General features: G+C 41.3%; 1 protein-coding gene across 4 annotated transcripts in view; it reads right to left on the bottom strand.

Moving 5' to 3' along the window:
* RYK (receptor like tyrosine kinase) overlaps positions 1-21,030 on the bottom strand; it is a 107,439-nt gene extending 86,409 nt beyond the window's left edge. For 2 of the 4 annotated variants that reach the window (XM_061421159.1, XM_061421167.1), the window contains exon 1: positions 20,787-21,030. In XM_061421159.1, coding sequence (XP_061277143.1) covers positions 20,787-21,015 — 229 coding nt within the window. In that variant the 5' untranslated portion in view covers positions 21,016-21,030. Of the gene's footprint in view, positions 1-8,753; positions 8,782-17,644; positions 17,667-20,786 lie in introns of those variants that run through there. The other 2 variants (XM_061421176.1, XM_061421173.1) reach the window with 2 other exon arrangements.
* Positions 21,031-22,591: the final 1,561 nt, after the last annotated feature.

Raw genomic sequence — 22,591 nt, 5'->3', positions numbered from 1 at the left:
AAATCACATTGGTAGAGATAATATCTTTGATATATTAAGATTAACATAGTAATAACAAATTGCTGCTGCTGCTGCTAAGTCACTTCAGTTGTGTCCGACTCTGTGCGACCCCAGAGACGGCAGCCCACCAGGCTCCCCCGTCCCTGGGATTCTCCAGGCAAGAACACTGGAGTGGGTTGCCATTTCCTTCTCCAATGCATGAAAGTGAAAAGTCAAAGTGAAGTCGCTCAGTCATGTCCCACTCTTCACGACCCCATGGACTGCAGCCCACCAGGCTCCTCCATCCATGGGATTCTCCAGGCAAGAGTACTGGAGTGGGTTGCCATTGTCTTCTCCAATAACAAATTACTTATGACTAAAACACCTTCCCGTCAACTTTCCCTTAAAATACCCAACCAAAAGGTTGTCATTGTTGTTGTTTAGTCACTAAGTCGTGTCTAACTCTTTGTGACCCATAGACTGTAGCCCACCAGGCTCCCCTGTCCATGGGATTTCCCAGGCAAGAATACTGAAGTGGGTTGCCATTTCCTTCTCCAAGGGATCTCCCAACTCAGGGATCAAACCCACATCTCCTGCATTGGCAGGCAGATTCTTTACCATTGAGCCACCAGCGAAGCCCCAACCAAAAGGTAAAATTTGGAAAAGCATTACAAACTGAAAAATATCAAAGCTCAGAATTTCACCATTCAACAGTGACAATGAGGCTGAAATGAGAAGAAAATCCTTGAACCACCCAGGCTCACTGTCTGAATAAGGGTAACCCAGGAAATCCCAAGATGATAGGTTTCAGGGGAATCAGAAATGCGCCAAGAATTATATTCCCAGAGAAATTCTCATCATGTGCAAAGACAACAGATTCTCAAAAAAATACCAATTACGTATCCTTCTCCATAAAAGTCACTCCAAAACATACTGAAAAGTTAATAACACTTTTATTTTTAACATAAGATAATCATTTTATACTGAGAAAAGGTTTATCATGAGTAATAATTCTAGTATAATAATTATGAATATAGCTCTAAATCAAAATGTAGAATCCAAAAAATCCCTAAATATTAGAAATTCAAAAAGAACCCAATGTAATCAATTTCCCCAAAATAACAGAAATATGAGGAGAATCCAATATATGTTTAATCATGTTACAAAACTATCAGCCTATGACTGATCTTAGCATGTAGATATGTGTATCTCCATCCACAATTAATATGGGGGAGTGGACACATAGACACATCAAGACCATACTTTTAAAGGAAATTCAATTCTTCCAAAGCAACCATAGGAGATTTAGAAAAAAGTGATCAGCTATAAGGAAAAGCACAGTTTGTAAAGTAGAAAACATATAGTCCACAACCTGACTACAGGCAAGGACACAGAGAGGGAGGGAAAATATAACATTATAGATTCTGATGTACCATCTATCTCAAAGAGTTACCTATATTCTAAGATTTCAACTGCATAAAGAAAAATGAGAACATGGAAAAATGCTGTAAAGATATTTACCAAAGACTCCCAATGCATAGTTAAATAATGTGTACTTTTCTTCTTTTTTATAGTTCTGTATACTTTCCAAATGGCGTATGTTTTTATTCAGATAATCAGGCAATAGTCAGAAAAATAAAAAGAATTTTAAACAAACTGATTTTTAGAAAAAGATGAAATCTGTAAAGACTATCATACATGTATTCCTGAATGTAATCTTTACTCCTTCCTTCCCCAACATGCTCAAAACAATTTTTAAGAAAGAGAAAAGTAATAGACAATTGAAGACAGGATCTAGATAATCTACTCCTTTCTAACTGCTACTGCTAATCGCTAGTGTTTCAAGTATGACATAACAATTAAATGCAGTCTCAAAGCAGGGCCAGCAGATGGCAGGATTTATCATTATCTGGGAGTGGTGCTGTAGGTTCTGCAGAGAAGTGGGCAGTGAAGAATGGTTAGAGAGGCAGTGAAGGAAACCATTTATTCAGTGATGCTTTACTCAGCCAGCTGTGCACAAGCCAGGGAAAGGGCAACTTTAAGAGACCAGGAAACAGCTTGGTTCCAGTAGAAGGGATTGACTACAGCAATCCCTTCAATACCCTGATCACAGCAAGGATGCTCCAAGGGCTGAGAAGAGAACCAAGTCCAAATTGGCCATTTCAATGAGTGCCTATTTAGAAAAGCACCAGCACAGTCACAAGTAATAAGTGAGGGAAAAAAACATCATAGTAATGTTAATATCCTCTGGGATAAAGGGAGGGAAGTAATGAAAACAAGTCACTGAGGATCATCTTACAACTCAGTGACTCCAACAACCCTAACGGGTCAAAGGTCCTATAAGTAAATCTCATTGATATAAAAAGAGAAGAGGATGCTGAGTCACTGTCCCAGGGCAAAACAATCAAAAATCAAAGTAACAAATGAAGGATATAATGCATGATAAAAGCTGGTCCCCTAATGAACAACCCAGAAAGGAAATTAAGAAAACAACTCCAATCAATTAAATTAGGAGATGAAAGTTTTATACACTGAAAACTACAAAACTACTGAAATTAAAGAAGACCTAAATAAATGGAAAGACATCCCATCTTCATGCACTGAAAGACTTATTATTACTATTTTTAAGGTAGCAATACTACCCAAAGGGATATATCAGTGCAATCCCTATCAAAGTTGTAACTGCCCTTTTTGCAGAAAACAGAAAAGCAGATTCTCAAATTAATATGGAAATGTAAGTGGCCTCAAACAGCCAAAAGAGTCTTGAAAAAGAACACAGTTGAGTTACGTTTTCCAACTGCAAAACTTACAACAAAGCCAGAGAAACCTAAACAGTGTGGTAATAACGTAATGACAGATATCTAGACTGATGGAAGAAAACTGAGAGTCCAGAAATAAGCCTATATATTTCTAGCCAATTGACTTTTTTCCTTAGTTTTTTTTTTTTTTGTAAATGGATTATAGTTGACTTACAATGCTTTGTTAGTTTCAGGTATATGGCAGTAATTCAGTTATACATTCATTCTTTTTTAGATTCTTTTCTCATATAGATTATCTGAGAATATTGAGTAGAATTCCCTGTGCTATACAGTAGGTCCTTGTTGCTTATCTATCTTTTTGATTAATTTTTACACAGCTTAAGTGCAATAGTTAAAATGTTTAAAGTTTTACACAATGGAGTACTACTCAGCCATTAAAAAGAATACATTTGAATCAGTTCTAATGAGGTGGATGAAACTGGAGCCTATTATACAGAGTGAAGTGAGCCAGAAGGAAAAACACCAAAACAGTATACTAAGGCATATGTATGGAATTTAGAAAGATGGTAACAATAACCCTGTGTACGAGACAGCAAAAGAGACACTGATGTATAGAACAGTCTTATGGACTCTGTGGGAGAGGGAGAGGCTGGGAAGATTTGGGAGAATGGCATTGAAACATGTAAAATATCATGTATGAAACGAGTTTCCAGTCCAGGTTCAATGCACGATACTGGATGCTTGGGGCTAGTGCACTGGGACGACCCAGAGGGATGGTATGGGGAGGGAGGAGGGAAGAGGGTTCAGGATGGGGAACACATATATACCTGTGGCGGATTCATTTTGATATTTGGCAAAACTAATACAATTTTGTAAAGTTTAAAAATAAAATAAGATTGTAGTTGGAGAAAAAATAAATAAATAAATAAAGTTTTAAAGTTTTACACAATTGATGCAGGTATAATCAGGCCTTTGATACAAAATATTGTGCAACCAGAGATATCGGTCACTTAGCAGTTATTGCTTCTTCCCAATCAGCATAAAAGACTTAGCCAATTAATGTAGAATTTAAGGAACCAGTAAAACACTAATTTTAAACAAACTACAAAAATATCTTCCAATGAAATTGGCAATGTTTCTCTATGCAACTTTTAAAAGGGAAAATGTGTTCCGTAGGGTAAATTTAGGTTTCTTGGCGCAGTGTTTCAATCATGTATAAACATTGGCTCCATTAGCTAGTACTAGAACAGAACAAAACCCATAGTTATTTTAACCATCATCAAAAGTGGTACTCAGTTCCTCAGGAACTATATGGTAAAGGATGTGTTATGATGCATGGCAAAGAAACAATAGACAGGAGGGAGTGGGGCACAAGGGCAGACCTGGGAAACCTTGCGAGGCCAAGGCTGTTCATGACCTCAACATCCACCTGATGTCCAAGTAGACATCTAGCCTACTGATTATTGTTAAGTGTGCCAAGACCACTTAATGGGGAAAGAAGAGCCTCTTTAACAGATGCTGCTGCGACAACTGGATATCCATATGCAAAAAGAATGAAATTACCTCATCCATATATAAAGACTAACTCAAAATAAATCAACAACCTAAATATAACACTTAACCGCTGGATCATGGAAAAAGCAAGAGAGTTCCAGAAAAACATCTATTTCTGCTTTATTGACTATGCCAAAGCCTTTGACTGTGTGGATCACAATAAACTGTGGAAAATTCTTCAAGAGATGGGATTACCAGACCACCTGAGCTGCCTCTTGAGGTCTGTACGCAGGTCAGGAAGCAACAGTTAGAACTGGACATGGAACAACAGACTGGTTCCAAATAGGAAAAGGAGTACGTCAAGGCTGTATACTGTCACCCTGCTTATTTAACTTATATACAGAGTACATCATGAGAAACGCTGGACTGGAAGAAGCACAAGCTGGAATCAAGATTGCCAGGAGAAATATCAATAACCTCAGATACGCAGATGACACCACCCTTATGGCAGAAAGTGAAGAGGAACTAAAAAGCCTCTTGATGAAAGTGAAAGTGGAGAGTGAACAAGTTGGCTTAAAGCTCAACATTCAGAAAAAGAAGATCATGGCATCCAGTCCCATCACGTCATGGGAAATAGATGGGGAAACAGTGGAAACAGTGTCAGACTTTATTTTTCTGGGCTCCAAAATCACTGCAGATGGTGACTGCAGCCATGAAATTAAAAGACACTTACTCCTTGGAAGGAAAGTTATGACCAACCTAGATAGCATATTCAAAAGCAGACACATTACTTTGCCAACAAAGGTTCGTCTAGTGAAGGCTATGGTTTTTCCTGTGGTCATGTATGGATGTGAGTTGGACTGTGAAGAAAGCTGAGCGCCGAAGAATTGATGCTTTTGAACTGTGGTGTTGGAGAAGACTCTTGAGAGTCCCTTGGACTGCAAGGAGATCCAACCAGTCCATTCTGAAGGAGATCAGCCCTGGGATTTCTTTGGAAGGAATGATGCTAAAGCTGAAACTCCAGTACTTTGGCCACCTCATGCGAAGAGTTGACTCACTGGAAAAGACTCTGATGCTGGGAGGGATTGGGGGCAGGAGGAGAAGGGGACGACAGAGGATGAGATGGCTGGATGGCATCACGGACTCGATGGACGTGAGTCTGAGTGAATTCCAGGAATTCGTGATGGATAGGGAGGCCTGGTGTGCTGTGATTCATAGGGTCGCAAAGAGTCTCAGACATGACTGAGTGACTGAACTGAACTGAACTGAAAACTATAAAACTCTTAGAAAAAAATATAGGGATAAAATTTTATGACCTTGGATTTAGCAATGGATTCTTAAATATGGCACTAAAAGCAAGATTAACAGAAGAAAAATAGATAAATTGGACTTCATAAAACCCTCTGTACATCCAAAGCCATTATCAAGGTGAAGACAACCTAGAAAATGGAGGAAAATGTTGCAAATCATATATCTGATAAGGGTCTAGTGTCCACAATATATAAAGAACTCTTACAACCCAACAACAAAAAGACAATTTAAAAATGGGCAAGGGGGACTTCCCTGGTAGTCCAGTGATTGAGAATCCACCTTCTAACCAGAGGACGCTGGGTCGATTCCCAGTCGGTGAATTAAGATCCCACATAGGGTGGAACAGGCTTCCCTGGTGGCTCAGAGGGTGAAGCGTCTGCCTACAATGCAGGAGAACCGCGCTCGATCCCTGGGTTGGGAAGATCCCCTGGAGAAGGAGATGGCACCCCACTCCAGTACTCTTGCCTGGAAAATCCCATAGACTGAGAAGCCTGGTAGGCTACAGTCCACGGGGTCGCAAAGAGTCGGACACGACTGAGCAACTTCAATTCATGGGGTGGGACAACTAAGCCCACACACCACAACTAGAGAGAAGCCTGCATGCCACAACGAAGATCCCGTGCCCCTCAACACAGATCCTGTGTGCTGCAACTGAGACTCCATGAAGCCAAATAAATAAATATTTTTTTTTAATGGGCAGAGGACCTGAATAGACATTTCTCCAAACAAAACACACAAACAGCCAACAAACATATGAATATCATTTGTCATGAGGGAAATACAGATCAAAACTACAATGAGGTATCCCTTTACACTCACTAGAATAGCTTTAATTACAAAACAAACAGAAAACTGCAAGCATTAGCAAGGATATGGAGAAGTTGGAACTTTTGTACACTGTGATGGGACCACAAAAAGGCTCAGTCACTGTAAAAAAAAAAAAAGTTTGGTGGTTCTTCCAAAAGTTAAAACAGAGAATTACCACATGACCCACTCTCAGGTATACACCCAAAATTGAAAACAGATAATCAAGTACTTAACACACACGTTCATAGCAGCACTGTTCACAAAAGTAAAGATGTGGCGACAGCCCAAATGTCCATCAAAATATGAATGAATAAACAAATTTTGGTATAGACACAGAATGGGATACTATTTGGTCGTGGAAACGAATGAAGGACTCACACATGCTACAATGTGAATGAACTCCCAAAACACAGTGCCAAGAAGAAGCCAGAGAGAAAATGCCTCGTGTTTTATTAGTCCATTTATATGAAACACCCAGCATAGATAAATCCACATAGATAAATGGAACACAAATTGGTGGCTGCAAGAGGCTGAAGAGAGAGGAAGATGGGAAAAGACTGCTTAATGGGTAAGGAGTTTTACTCTGGAGCAATGGGAATGTTTAGAAACTAGACAGGGTTGGTGGTTGCACAATATGACATATAAACTAAATGTCACTGAATTCTTTCTTCACTTTACAAAGGTGAATTTTATGTCATGTGAACGTCACCCAATAAATTATTATTTTTAAAAAAGAAAAGAAAAAAAGCTGACCCTTACCCCATAAATGCAAAGGGAATGTACTAAAACTGTTTTCCAGCAACTGGAAAGGATTCTGAGGAAAATTTCACTCACAATTAGGTTTCAGTTAGGCTGAAGAGAAAAAGCAGCACTATGAAAGAGTCAGAGGAGACCTCAAAACAAAACTTGAGTTCCACAAGGTAAAAATGAAAGGGCCAACAGAAAAGAGGACAGAGCAGGCCAACAAGCAGATGGAAAGTGGAAAGAGACTGCCGGAAGGCTGACAGGAACAAGGGGGGACAGTCACGGACTGAACAGGGAGCATGCTATTCTTAAAATGTACAGGACTGTTCTCCTCTAAGATGAAGAACATTTCAGTTCTTCAACTATCATAACCAGACTTAAATTTCTCACCGCCAATTCTAGCACACTAGGAATGTTACTCTCTTGTTAGAAAATATGACATTTATTCGTAAGTTATTTTTAGATAACCCAAATTCCAAGCTGAAAAACCAAAGTTATTTCTGCAAAACGCTCAACATCCATCAAGGAAAATTCACTTTCCCCTAAACAATTTTAAGCTCAAGCTTAATTCAAGGCTTATGTTCTACATGACCTGGCCTGTGCAGCTTAAGTTCAAATAACATAACAGTTTAAAAATTATTCTAAATGATTTTAAAAGTTAACTATTGGTTTCCTAAGACCACAACAATGGTCGAACATTAGTGCCAGTGACCAAACCATCTGTCTTCCCTGCTACCTCGCACACCTCTCAAGCAAGGCCGGAGTGTTAGTGTGCTTGTAGGCACTCAAATGTTAGATGCATGAATGGCTGGCTATTGATAGAAATCAACTACATCAAAGACGAACATGAGGAATCAGTTAAGGCAAAAAGCAAAAGTAATGTAGGAACAGAACTAAAGTGGAGTTTTTGCTAATGAGTAGCTGCGTGACCTTTGGCAATCCATTACTTAACCACCTTCTCCAGGCATCAATTTCCTCAACTATAAAACAAGGGAGTTAAACCAGACAAAGTTAAAGTCCCTCCTCAGCCACAAAATTCTATTATTCTATGATATCATGATGGTTTCAAAAAGTCAGCCAAAACTCTATTATTCTATGATATCATCCATGGTTTCCAAATGTTAGTCAAACTAAAGTTGAAAATTTAGTCAAGATACCCTTCTAGGTTCTGAGGACAGTATGGTATGCGAGCCAGAGGAAAAAAAGGCTAAATCGTTTACTATGTCTGAAGCCACTAAATAGTCTGTATTTTAATCAGTGTTCAAATTAAATAAATACAGAGCTCTTGTTTCAAATTTTCCCAGTTTATGGAAACTAACAAACTGAAATGGATACAATAAAGTAATAATTTGTCCACCAGAAGCTCATAAATCTAGCTATAGTCAAATTATACCTAGAAAATTAGCTGAGGCCTAATATTTAACTACATCATAAGAAGAGAATTTACAAATGTTACACTGTAGGAAAGGGGCATCTTTTCTTCAGCTCCTATCTAAGGATAGTGAGTAACAAAAACATAACCCATAATCTCTAGCACTGTAACATAAAATACGAAGCATGCCCTGCCATAGTGCCAGAACGTTCTATCTGGTAAAATGATACTCTGAAAAACAATTTATCATTGACTCCTGCACTATTTAAAGAAGAAAATTATCTTACCAAGCTCATGCATGTATTGCGAGCACAGCTCTACAGTAGAGGTGAAGTAATTCACTCACAGTCTGACATAACCACCTTTCACTCTCTTTCAAGCCAATCCCTAAAAGGAGCACACACACTCTTTCAGTCAGCTGTGCAGCCATTAGTAGCTCAGAGTTGGCTGTTACAGCCAGGAAATCAAAGACACAACAGAGAATTCACAAACGTTATTCCTCCCTGCAAGCAACTCCAAGTGCAAATTTGGAGCCCTGTCCCAAAGTTGCCTGAATTTTTTTTGCCCCAGGCAAGTCACTCGTCTCTCTGCTAAAAGTTAGTTGTATGAGGACAGGGATCTTTAGCTGTTTTATTTCACCAAAACATGTCAAGCTTCTAAAATAACGTCTAGTGTAAACTCAGTAATTATTCAATGAGTGATAAATGTTGCTACCGAAGGCAATCAATCAAGCGGGTGATATCTAAATAACCCCTTTAACATTCTATGATTTGAGTTTTTATCCAAAAACATACAAATCCCCCACCAATAACCAAAATAAATTATTCTGAGGATTATATGGCACTTTCATATACAGCAACTATGCAACAGACATCCTGTTATACACTGAAAAGCATCTCATATATGAGGAAACCAACACTCAGAAACATGAATTACTTGCCTGCCCACATATAACAGAAGGAGGAGATAGATTTAAAACTCAAATATGCAGATTTCAAATCCAATATTATCCCACACCATATTATCTACTATAAACCCACATTTTTGCACATGTGCATACATGCACACATACACAAACTTTAGAATTTTTCTTGAAATTGGACTGAATTATCTTAACAAATAATCTAAGGAGTTAAACAATTTTTGAAAAAACGCAAACAATCAAAAAGATAATCCTCGGACATTTCCACTTCTGGGCGAGACCAAGTAACAGGACCAGATAAACTCTCTTGTCTGAAATAACCAAAACCAGACAAAATACATGAGTTCAGAAAGGCAAAGACAGCTAGAGTATGTAGGACAAATTTCCAGAGAAGAGAGAGCTGCATGGAGAGAGAACTTCCAAGATCTGCAGAGGGCTGCCCCTCCAGCCTTTGGCTGAGTACTGCTCAGAGCATGCATAAAGAAGCTACACAGAACAGAGCAAAAATAAAAGGTTAACAGAGGGTAACACTTCACAGGTTCTGGAATATCACCTACTCACATCTGCCAGAGTCACAGGAGCAAGTACAAAGAAAGGTCTTGACTCAGAAATACTTAGACCTACACTGAGCCTGCTCCTGTCCTATCTAACAAGTCTAAATACCTAGACCTGAAAAGATCAAACTGTTTCCAAGTAACTTAACTGAGTACCAGAATAAAACCTAAAAATATTTACAGAAATATAAAAATATCCAGGACCCAACAGGATAAAATTCATAATGCCTGTGTCTATTCATAAACTATCAGGCATGCAAAAAAGCAAAATAGATCAACTGAAACCAACGCAGAACTGGCAGATGTTAGAATCAGCTGACATGAAAACGACTGTAACTGTGCCCCCACAAAAAGTCAAGAAGAGACATGGAAGACATGAAAAGACCCAAATCAAATTTCTAGAGATGAAAAAATACACTGGCTAGGGTTAACAGCAGATTAGCATTTCAGAAGATTAGAAATCTGTTTTCCAGCTTTTAATTATTTTGCCAGAATCTCTGTTGAATATTTTATATCCTTCAGCTGTAGTGTGGACCAGCAGTCTGCTGAGAGACAGCTGCGTGCCAAGCCACAAGGTAGCCTTAGTGAAGCAGGGCACTAGAGAATGTGATGGGCACAGTGACCACATGGTTTATACACGGCATAGAGCTATGGAAGCCAAGGCGGGGACATCTCACCCAGGGAGCGGGGTTCAGGGGAGAGAGAGTTGGGAAAATTAGGCGACTTCAAAGGAAGCCATTATAACTAATTTATTTAAACGTCCATTTGCAAGTTGACTCCAATATCCTTTTGGATAATAACTAAGTGGGCAAAGGGAAATGATCAAAAGAATGAGAACTCCAGTAAGGCACAAGATGGTGAAGAAAAAAAATAGTATGATTCATTCACTAACTCATTCACTGAATTTTAACTGAACAGTATCTGACTATGTGCCAGGTACTGTTTCAGGTGCTGGGGATATAGAGTAAAACTGTATAAAAGGGTTGCCTGGTGGGCTGCCGTCTATGGGGTCGCACAGAGTCGGATACAACTGAAGCGACTCAGCAGAGGGAGCAGCAGCTATTCAAACAGAATTAAGTTTCCTACAGAGGGAGATAGAAACAACAAAAGTCAAAGTGTTAGCCTCTCAGTCCTGTCTGAGTCTTTGGGACCCCCTGGGCTGTAGCTCGCAGGCTCCTCTGTCCATGGAATTCTCCAGGCAAGAATATTGGAATGGGTAGTCCCTTCTCTAGAGGATCTTCCTGACCCAGGGATTCAACCCAGGTCTCTGGCACTGCAAGCAGACTCTTCACCATCTGAGCCACCAGAGAATCCCACCTAAAAGAAAACAAAGTGACAGAACCGAGTGGCACTGAGGGTCAGCCCTAGAGAGGCAAAGCTCTCTGAGGAAGGAACACTAAGCTGAGATACAGAAGGCTCCAGCCCCGAAAAGATCTGCGATAAGTACATAAGGCAGACCAAGAGTTGACTGCAGACCCTAGGGTGAGAAGAGCTTGGCACCAAAGGAACTAAACGGTGGTGTGGTGGGGAGCAGCGACAAGAGAAGAAACAGGTGGCAGGCAAGAGTCTCCATATAAACATTAATTTATAAAGCAGGACGACGGAAGCCTAGATATATGATATTTATGAATCACTGTTAATTTCTTAGGTGTGATCTTGGTTATTATAAATTTTTAAGAGTCCTTATCTCTTAGACACACACACCAAAAAATATTTTATGCAATTTTCTGAGTTTGCTTCAAAATAATCCAAGCAGAAGACAGGGGGAAAGTGATAACAAGGGAGTGGATTGCGAGTGGAGAGGTACAGACCAAACAAAACTGACTCTGAGATGATAACTGTTGAAACTGGATAATGGATACATAGAATTTCACTATACTAGTCTGTCTACTCCTGAATGTTTGAAATTCTCCATAATAAATACATTTTTTAAAAGCAAACTTACTTAAAATATAAGTAATGGTATTAATAAACATAAATGCCCCCTTCACAGGGGAATTTTCAGGGCTGCAAAATTATTCTGTGTGATACTACAGTGGATGCATTTGTCAAAAGCCACGTAATTACAACAGAATAAGCCTTAATGTCTGCAAACTTTTTACAAATTCAGGGGGCAGGAGGAGTTGATGAAGGTAGTCAAAAAGCACAAACTTGCAGTTATAAGACAAATAAGTACTAGGGGTATAATGTATAACACGATAATTAACACTGCTATATGCTATATATGAATGCTGTTAAGTGAGTAAATCGAAGAATTCTCACCACAAGGAAAAGAACTTTTTTTCTATTTCTTTAATATTGCATCTACATGAGATAATAGTGTTCACTAAACCTACTATGGTAGTTATTTCATGATGTATGTAAGTCAAATCATTATGCTGGCCATGTTAAACTTACACAGTGCTGTATGTCAATTATATCTGAATAAAACTGGAAGAAAAAAAATCACGTAGGAGGTCAGAGAATCTCACCTGATGATATACGGAATGTAATAGATGCTCCCTTCCAGAAGCAGCTTTTAAGGGGTTCAGATGTACCCATAAGCTTCCATCAAGAGGCCCTGCAAAACCCTCCAAGTCTCAGAAGCCCCATCAGAGTACACAAAACTTAGTGTGTGTGGGATCCATACCCTTGTCTAGGGAAAGGCTCTAAGGCTTTCACAAAATAAGTTGAGAACCACTGATAATTCTCTTGACAGCAACTTCCTAGCCAAAAAGCACGTTTCCATTGCTTTTAAACCTAATGCCATTTTGGCCTTCCCTGCAAGGACATAACTACACAGCCATTACCACAAATACGTTATCACCAGTGAATTTTACAATTCTGAAAGAAAGTTGTGACAGATACCCAAAAAACAAGAAAGGTGGCAAATTATGTCTAAGTCTCCTTTACAATTTCATCTTGTTAAAATACTGTATTTCATTTAGTCTAAATGCACCGTTATTTCTTGTACCATTAAGAAAGAAAAAAGGCTGTCAATTACCTGATGACTCACCACTGATTGTAAAATGATTCCAATTTCAGAGATGTTCAAATGTGAAAAAGCCGTACATCTGATAATTCATGAGACATACTGTTCAAAAACCCCATTGGCTGGACCCCATCTCAGATCTCCTAAACAAATTGCTCAGAGTAGGTCTTTGAATCTGTATTTTGTTTAAGCCCCTCAGATGACTCTGGTTAGATAAAGACTATGTAAACTGTTAACTTTCAGAGGCAGCACAGTAGAGAAAGCACGCACTTTAGAGTCATACAGCCCCAGACATCTCTGTGACCTCCAGCAAACTGTGTAATTTCCCAGAGTCTCAGCTTTATTTATTAAAAAATGCCAATGCCATCTACTGCCAACGGTTGATAAATAAAAGAAATTAAGTGAAACTGATGACCTAGAGCAAGACGTATTTATAAAAGAACATGTTCATTATTTATGAACAAGATACAACATATTCGTCTTAAGAACAAGAATGGGACATCTGAAATTTCTTTTCAAAAATAGTCTGCCACTCAGCACTATTACTTGCTGAACACAATTGAGAATTTTCAGTAAATGGTTTATTATGTAATTCAGCAATACACACATTTGTTTTGGCACATCACATTTTTAGAGGTCCTACATAAATCAAAGTTGTTTAATAACATCTTGATTAGAAAATATTATACTTGGTATACATCAACAATAACACAGGAAAAAACATACTTTTAAGCATAATACAATTTCAGAGTAGGTAATGGCTCTATTTCATGTCAAGTTTTTGTTTTGTTTTAGTATATATAGCTGGCAAGTCTTTTCAGAACACTGGCATAATTGTGTTAAAACCCCAAAAGTAGTCATGTGGAATTTCTCAATTCAGGATGCTCAAAAAAAAAAAAATACCCACATTTCATTTGTTTCTAAAGTGACCCTTAAAGTCCAAACAGTATTTCAGGCAGCACCTTCAGAACAGAGGAGTCACTCAGGATGTGACTCATAGGAGACAGGTTTAGCCATAACTGGACAGTTCTCCCAGGTGTGTAGAATGAAGACTGGGAAAAAAAAAAATTCAAAACCCACAACTGCACAATGTCTCAGTCTAGCTCTCCCAATGAAGAACACATGGATTCAAATTAACATTGTATCAATACCACCAACCCCACCCAAAACATACAGGCTTCGGAGCATGCTGCAGCGTGCTAACCCACCTCCACCAGCACCACCTCCTCAGAGTCTGAGCAGCAGGAGGACAGGCCCCGCAGCAGCAGAAAGAACACGCTCACTGCTCCCCCACCCCCAAACACTTGGCTTGAGGTTGAAAAGGAAGAGAGGTGCTGGGAGAAAAATGGCTCATCTCATTTTTCTTTTCCTTCAACCATTTTCAATAAGAAAAAGCTGCTCAAATCTGAAACTTTGATTCCTCTCTGCCTCCTCCCTTTTCTTTAGCCCTCGGTTCTCCCCACTAAGTCTTCTCCAAACTCCCTGCAAATTCTTCATAAACCCATGCCACACCCTCAACTGCCCTAGCTGATCCCCTAGTGGCTGAGATGGTAAAGAATTTGCCTCCAACATGGGAAACCTGGGTTCAATCCCTAGGTTGGGAAGATCCCCTGGAGGAGGGCATGGCAACCCACTCCAGTATTCTTGCCTGGAGAATCCCCATGGACAGAGGAGCCTGGCAGGCTACAGTCCACGGGGTGGCAGAGTCAGACACGACTGAGCGACTAAGCACAGCACAACAAGGCTAACTCTCTTCCATTCCCCAATCCATCTTTCCAGTCTGCAAGCCACCCTTTCACTGGGGCCGAAGCTGTCTTCTCTATAACCCCTCTGTGTACTCTCCTTTCCTAAATTCAACAGTTTCGCATTACCTATAAAATAAAATTCAAATTCCTAATCTAATTTCAACCTACCTCTCAGCTTTATATTCTGCCACTCCCTGGTTTTGCCAAATTTTCTCATCTTAGCCACATTACATTGTTCCTACTCCTTGATTTCACACATACCTGCTTCCATACGCCTATGGCTTTGTACTATTTTTTTTTTTTTTGCCTAACATGAAACGCTCCTCTTTACTGTCTTTCAAGCTCACCTTTGGAGATGAGACTCAAATGTCTCCTTTCCTAGAAAAACCTTCCCTAAACCCAAGACCCTCCACCCTTCTACAGTCAAAAGCAATCATTCCCACGATAACTTACATCAATCAGAAGTATAACTCTTATCTTAATGTGAGAGTTGTAGCTACAACTGTTAGTCTCTCTTATGAAATTTTGAGTTCCTTAAGAGAAGGACTTTAGTAACTTTGAATTGCCATTTTCTACCACAGTATGTGGTACTTGGTTGGGCTTCAAAAATTTTTACTGGACTGATTCGAGAAGCAATGATCTCAACTAGTGTTAAACTGATTTTAAATAAGATGTTAACAATGCTTAACTCTCCCAGAGGGTACTTTGTTTTAATGGAGAGGCGGTTATCCAGAGTGAATTCCTAATTGGTGGGAGGCGGAGTCTATTCACGGAAGTTCCCTAGATTCCTACAGATGCCCTAGCGCCAGCAGCTCTGCTATCACGAACAGTTCATACCATACCCACCGTCCATCAGCAACTTTTCCCCACACCCTAGCTCTGCCCCAGCCACAGACAATTTTCACCAGCTCTGGACTTCCAGGGAACTCAACTATCAGAATTACCAATTAGACAGTGAACAGGAGAGAACGTGGATAATAGTGAAGACAGATGAGCACATGTGGCAGCACGCTTGTCAATTCTACTCCTTAAGAATTTCAGTTAATCACAGCTCCCCCAGAGCTGACATAGAGGCAATATGGATTCTGGACTGAGTTAAGACCTGGCTCTCTACTCACTGCCCAAAGGGCCCCAAATCAGAGTCCCCATTAGTAAAATGGGGAATCGAATGCCAACACTGCAGCCTAAGCAGGGCCTGGAGCAAACAAAGGGATTCCACATAAAGCTTCTGAGGCTTTTGGAGTCTCTATACCGATAGACTTAAATCAAGACTGCATGCCCTACTACCAGGGAAGGAGCTGGTTACATACTTCCTTCAAATCTATAACAATATGCACCCAAAACAGGGATTATTTTGTACCTGACATAGGGAAAAGATTGCAACATGTCAGCAGCACTCTATAAAGTGTCAACGATTACTGTGACCACCACCACTACTCTTCCTAATATTGTTACTACCAAAAAACTACACGTCACCAGCTCTTCAACAGTCAAAGCCCAACCCTAACTGCCATTTACACACTGTGAAGTGATCACTAGCCTTTAACCCCATCTTCCTAGGACTCCTCTAAAATGACAGTAATGAAATCACAAAGATACTAAACTACAAACAAAGGGAAAGTAGACAACACCACATCAGATATTTCAACAAACTTTTGCATGATGTGCTCGTGTGTGCTTAGTCGTGTCCAACTCTTTGTGACTCTATATGCAAGATGGGACACGGCTGAAGGAGTGGTCAGTGCTTCTCAGGACCCCTGGAGGGACTCAGCCCTGGATGCACCAAGAGCCACCAGCCTGAGGCTCTAGCCTGCCAAAGGGGGAGCCACTGGTGAGGGGCATTCAGAGCTGTTGGGCCCCCAGGTCTAGCAGTTAACCCAAAGTTTTTCTCTGAAGAAACTGAACCACAAAAACAAGAGAGTTGTAAACAGAAGTCAAAGTCTACAGCCTGAATAACGGCACCCTCCATCCCTCCCCAACCAGATAATTCAAACCCAGGCAGCCGATGTATCACCAAGCACATCTGAGGCAGCAGAGTGGAGGTGTCTTCTCCACAGATGCTGACCAGTCCTAAAGAAGAGGTGAAGGTGCTGATATATGGGAGGAGGCTCCCAATGAAAAGTCCACTCGCACCCCACGCGAGGCCAGGAGACCTCTCACACACATACACACAGGCTTGCTCTCCCCTAATCAACTTTTCAGAATCTCATTCTTAATTAATTACAGACATGGGAGGATCAACCGATATAATTTAAATGAACAGAAAAAGAACTCTGAAATAAACAGGCACATTGAAGGAAGCAGAAGAAGTATTTTTAAAATATTAAACATACAGAAAAAATTAAAAACATACGCCTGAAAGATAAATGAAGATAATATATCCATAAAATTAGAATAAAATGAAATTTAAACAGGGAACAGAAGGAGTTCTAAAATTTAAAATAATCATTAAAATTTTAAAAATACAAGAGCTTAGAAGACAAAATTGACAGAATTTCACCCTCCTTCCACCTCCAAATATGAAGATATAAATAAGAGGCAACATAAGTTAAGGGTATCTGAAGATCAATTATAGGAGATTCAACAACCAAACCAATAGACATTTCGGAAGCAAACAAAAAGTGATGGACAGGAAATTATGAGAAGTAACAGGCATTCTTTAAAACTGAAGAATGTGAGTCTCTAGATTGAAAGGCCTCACTAAGACAAGAGGAACCACAGACAGGAGAAGGGGCCACAGAGCAGCTTATAAAATTACAGATTTCTTAAAGACAAAGACCTTAAGCTCAAACAACAAGGAAAAAAAGCATCAGAATGCCTTTGGATTTTTCATCAGAAACCCTTAAAGCCAGGTAACTGTGAAAAATGCCACCAAAAGTAGCAAAAATATATGTATTTTTTTCTAATATGTAAATTCTGTCAAATCACCTAAAAGCATGAGGATAGGATAGACATCTCCAGACATACAAGGCCTGAAATAATTTACCTCCCATGCAACTCTTCTCAGGAGGCTACTGAGGATACACTTCAGTAACATGACGCAAACCAAAAAAAAGGCGGCAGGAGATCCAGGATCAGAGGAAAAGGGGACAGAAGACAGAAGAGAAGGGTACAGAATCTGCAGAGAAAACAAGCCTACCGTTTTCTCCCTCCAAAACAAGGAGGCTCTAAGAGGAAAACAAGTGGAACTGATAGATGATTTGATGTGTTACTTGAAAAAAAATATCAAAAGGCATTTAATATATTTCTTGGAGTGTATGAGAGAATGTAGCCATAGATACAGAACAGACTTACCAGAAAGTTTAAGTCTCTTATTTGCTCCAGGAAAAACAAAAGCGTTTTGGAAAAGAAAACATAACCATTTATGGGTCACCATTTAACTCAGAAGTGAATTTATATTTATGTGTGTGTCTGTATACATACATGTATACATACAATAATGTATAATAAAAATTTATAATATAAATATATGCACAATAATGTAAATACAGACTGCTGGTTTTACTAAAAATGATGTCACTAAACAGGGGGGTTTGGGCATGAGAAGAGGGCAACTGCTCAGTTATTATACTAGGATATCTACACTGATTTCAAAATATGAAAAGTAAAAAAACAGGGAGGAAAAAAAGAGCTAGCTTGGGAAAGCAGCTTCCACTGGAAAGTAGGGCCTGGAAGATGAAAGGCCAAAAGCAGAAGACTATTGCTTTTTAAGTCTTTTAGCGTTATTGATTTTTAAAAAAATATGTGCATGTATGAACTGCATTAAAAAAATTATTCTCATGTCAAAAACAATTAGTTCAATTTATGAAGTCACTACCAACTTCACTTATAAGTTTTGCACTTGGCAATGCAAATTCGTTGTCTTAGAAATATTATAGTGATGGTTAGTTTCTCAAATTAGCTTTTAGAAGGCACTTAAAAAACCATAAAGATACAAAAACACGACACAAGCGGTCTTAATAAGAGTTCCTATGGGAAACTGCATTCTGAGAACCCAGTACGCCTGGTACACATCAGCCCCACCCACTTGCTCTTTCCCAGCCAGGAGTAGCCAAGGAATACTTTCAAGTTAGAAAAATAGATAAAGGAAGAAGAGGGCCTGGATCTGAGCAGGATATAGAGTCAAGAGACCCACTCTAACAGGTCAACTCTTTCTGTATTAAAGAAAATACTACAGGTCTCCCCTGTCCCAGAGGTGACTGAGGTTTTGATCAGCAAGGAAATTCTCTCTCCCTTCTTCCCAATGGCTCATTCCTGGGCATAAATTGGATGTTTATCAATCAGGTAACAAATACAACATTTCAAGTATTAAATAGCAATTATTCTTTTCCACCACACCATGATCAAACTTCTATTATAAATATCTTCATTTCATTCAATGAAACTTTGTGGTCTATGTCAACACTACGTTTGATTTTTTTTAAAAAGATTATTAAATGTGTAGCCTTGAACAAGTTACTTAGAAGTCTCACTTTCTTCATCTTTAAAATGGGAATAATAATATTCACCTCACTGGGTCACAAGAAAATTAAAGAAAATAACATGTATAAAACATGGAGGAGCAAGTATATGGCAGGCACTCCATGTCAGCCTCTGGTTGTCCCCTGTCCCTTCCCTCAATCCAGTTCAGTTGCTCAGTCGAGTCCAACTCTTTGGGTCCCCATGACTGCAGCATGCCAAGCTTCCCTGTCCTTCTCCTGGAGATGATTTCTTACATATAAACAAAGCCACAAATTATATACACATTTTTAACCAAAAAATCTTTACAAAATCATGCACAATACATAGTATTTTTAAAATGAGTAAATTACTATTTTTAAAATATTATTTTTTAATTAATGTGATGGGTTAATTTATAAACAATATTTTTCCTAAACTTTAGTCTTGTTTCAAGCACTAATCCAATTTGCAATTTTCATTCAGCTAAACTAAATTCCGCTAATTCTGCTAGACTGCAAAGAGGATTTAGAATGGCAGGACATTACAAAAACACAGCATTCTTCTTTGGTTAAAAACTACAAGCCCATATATGTAACAATGTCTAAATAGTCTGCTTAAAAGCAATTCCACTTTAACACTAAGTCGACTTCAACAGGCTTCAAGAAAGTCTTATGACTTTTAAAGAACAGGATAAATTGATAGATAAAAGTAATTTTTCCCATCAAACACTCAGATGTACCACAAATCTGAGATGAAATAAAGACGGAAAAACAAACTGTGGCTCTTTGGCCCATAATACACAACAAAAAGTGAATGTCTAGGTATCTCCAAGTACCAAAGACTTCCTATTTGGGGCCACTTCTAATAGAAATTAGACCTTCCTCTAAGAGGTTACTTCCAGAATCCACAAAGTCCTATTTTTCAAATTAATTCCCCAATAACAAAACTAATTAGGTAGAACAGAACCACCAGCTGACCCAAAGCCAAATTCTCCTTTCCTTAGAAGGTATCAACGTAGAAGAGGGGCCCTGAAATACAGGACTAGTCCAAACTCCAACATATCCAAGACAAAAACCAAGGTACTGAAGAAGCTAAAAGGTCTGGTACCTGGAGATTCATTCACTATTATAAAATACGCTTATCGTCCCTGATCTGGAGACTGCCTCGAACACGTAGCGCCCTTATAACCAACTTCTTTCATTTAAAGAAAATATAAACCTATGATAGCAGCAAAGTACCAGCACAGTAGTGTTGCCTCTACCAGGGCATCAGACTCACTGCAGTTCCTAAATAAAACGTGGATTTCGAGTACCCGAAGTCCAGGGCCCTAGAGCGACACGTATAGAGGAAGGGTCAAAGAAACTTGGAGCGGCGGGGAAGAGTGCCTCTAGGGAATAAGGCGAAAGGCCGAAGAGGCTGTAAGTAAGCCGGAATGGAGAAGCTCGTCGGCGGCCGAGGGGTCCCCAGGTCTTTAGGCGGCTTGGGGAGTAGGCCGGAAGGCTGGCCCGGCGTTGGGGGGAGGCGGGCAGGGACCACACCTCCCGGCCAACACAGCAAGCAAACGCCGGGGCCCGGAGGCGACCCTGGAGCTGGGACCGACCCGCCCGCGGTCCAGCGCGCGCGGACTGGGCCGGAAGCACCCGGGCCCGGGCCGACCTGCCCGCCCTGGCGCAGGCGTCCCCACTCACCGATGAGCCGGCGCACCTCATCCTCGCTCAGGTAGAGGCTCACGCTGGGCCCCGCGGCCGCGGGCGGCAGCGCCGGGGGCCGCGAGGCCGGGGCGGCAGCGGCGCCAGGCGTGGGCAGCAGCGGCAATAGCGCGAGCAGGAGCAGCAGCGGCGGCGGCGGGGCCTTCAGGCCGCGGGTCCCCGGGAGGCGGCCCTGGCCCGGCGGCCCCGGTCCCGCCGTCCCGCGCATGGCCACCGCCGCCGCCGCTGAAGAGAAGCGTGGGCCGCCCGCTGCGCCGCCGCCGCCCACCCCCGGCCCCGAGCCCCTCACAGCCCCGAGCCGGGGGCGGCCGCCCAGCTCATCGCGCCGCCGGCCCGTGGCAGCCGGCCGCCGCTTCAGACCGCCGGAGCGCGCCGCCGCCGCCGCCTCCTCCTCCTCGGCGGCATCGTCCGCTGCGGGGAGCGGGTCGCGGTAGCGCGCGCGCGCGCCGCCGCCGCCGCCCTGAGAGCGCGCACGCACGCACCGCCTCCTCTGTGCGGACCCCGAACCTCGCGAGGAGCCCTTTGCTTTTCGAGTAGCATTGCTGGCCTAGGACTCTCCGGTCACCCTCTAAAGGAGCCAGCCGTCGTCCCACGTTGTTACCAGCCTGATGTTTGCTTGCCTTTTGTCTGTAACACACACACACCCGCCCAGGATGGAGGGTCGTGGCAGGCAGGCCCAGGCCGCGCCTGCAGCAGACCGGGCTCCCAAATCCAGGGAATTGCGTGGATGCAGCCGCGAATTGCAAAAGAGAAACATGCTTTTCGTTTGGAGAGAAGATGGAGACAAATAGAAATCACCTTTTATCCTACCAACAGAGGTCAACATTAACATTTCTGTGTCTGTCTTCATGGGTATATACTATATACTTTTATTTTCCGAGATCTTGTTCAGCAAACTTTTTAACCTTATTTCTACATGTGACAAATTTTTATTTTTTATAATCGTTCTGCATCTCTATAATCAACGTGCATTTGGGGTCGTTAATATATGGTCCATGCTGGACTTTGACAGCTCTCCGCCCGCCTCCCCCCCACCCCCCCGCCCCCACCGCCCCCTATGAAATTGTGTGCAAAAGTGTGTTCTGCGTGTAGGCTTGAGCATACACAGAAGTGATAGGGACATCTCAATTGTTGTAGGGAGTCCCTGTCCCTCAAAGAGGTTAAGAATCACAGATACACCTGGTCTCTTTTTAAAGGCGATCCAGCGAGCTGGTGCACCTTGTGATGTACTGACATGTCGCAGTGAAATCTGCTCCACATGCTGCCTCTCTTCTGGAGGCTTCCAAGCATACATGCCGGTCTGGGTCACCTAGTCCTTGTAGGCAGGTCTCTGCCTTGACCCCTCATGCTTCCCACCAGGCCTGTGCCCCTAACAAACAGCTGCTCCCTGCCAGGCCCAGCTTCAATGAGCAGTTGCTGCACCAGTGGTGACCCCTGAGAAGCTGCTATTTTTATCCTCTGGGGAGGGTGGGGGAAGTCCTGGAACTTGGTATTCTTCTCTATGGAGAGGGATGGATTCCAATTAAACTGGCCTTGATAAAGGGTTTCCCAGATGGCCCTAGTGGTAAAGAACCCACCTACCAATGCAGGAGATGGGAGAGACATAGGTTCAATTCCTGGGTTGGGAAGGTCCCCTGGAAGAGGGCATGGCAACTCCCTCCAATACTCTTTCCTGGAGAATCCCATGGACAGAGGAGCTGTGCAGGCTACAGTCCATGGAGTTGCACAGAGTTGGGCACCACTCAAGTGACTTTAGCACGCACGTACACGCGTGGCCTCAGTTT

Source organism: Bos javanicus, chromosome 1 (genome assembly GCF_032452875.1).
Source record: "Bos javanicus breed banteng chromosome 1, ARS-OSU_banteng_1.0, whole genome shotgun sequence".
NCBI lineage: Eukaryota > Metazoa > Chordata > Mammalia > Artiodactyla > Bovidae > Bos > Bos javanicus.
This window is presented reverse-complemented; position numbering and strand designations above follow the sequence as displayed.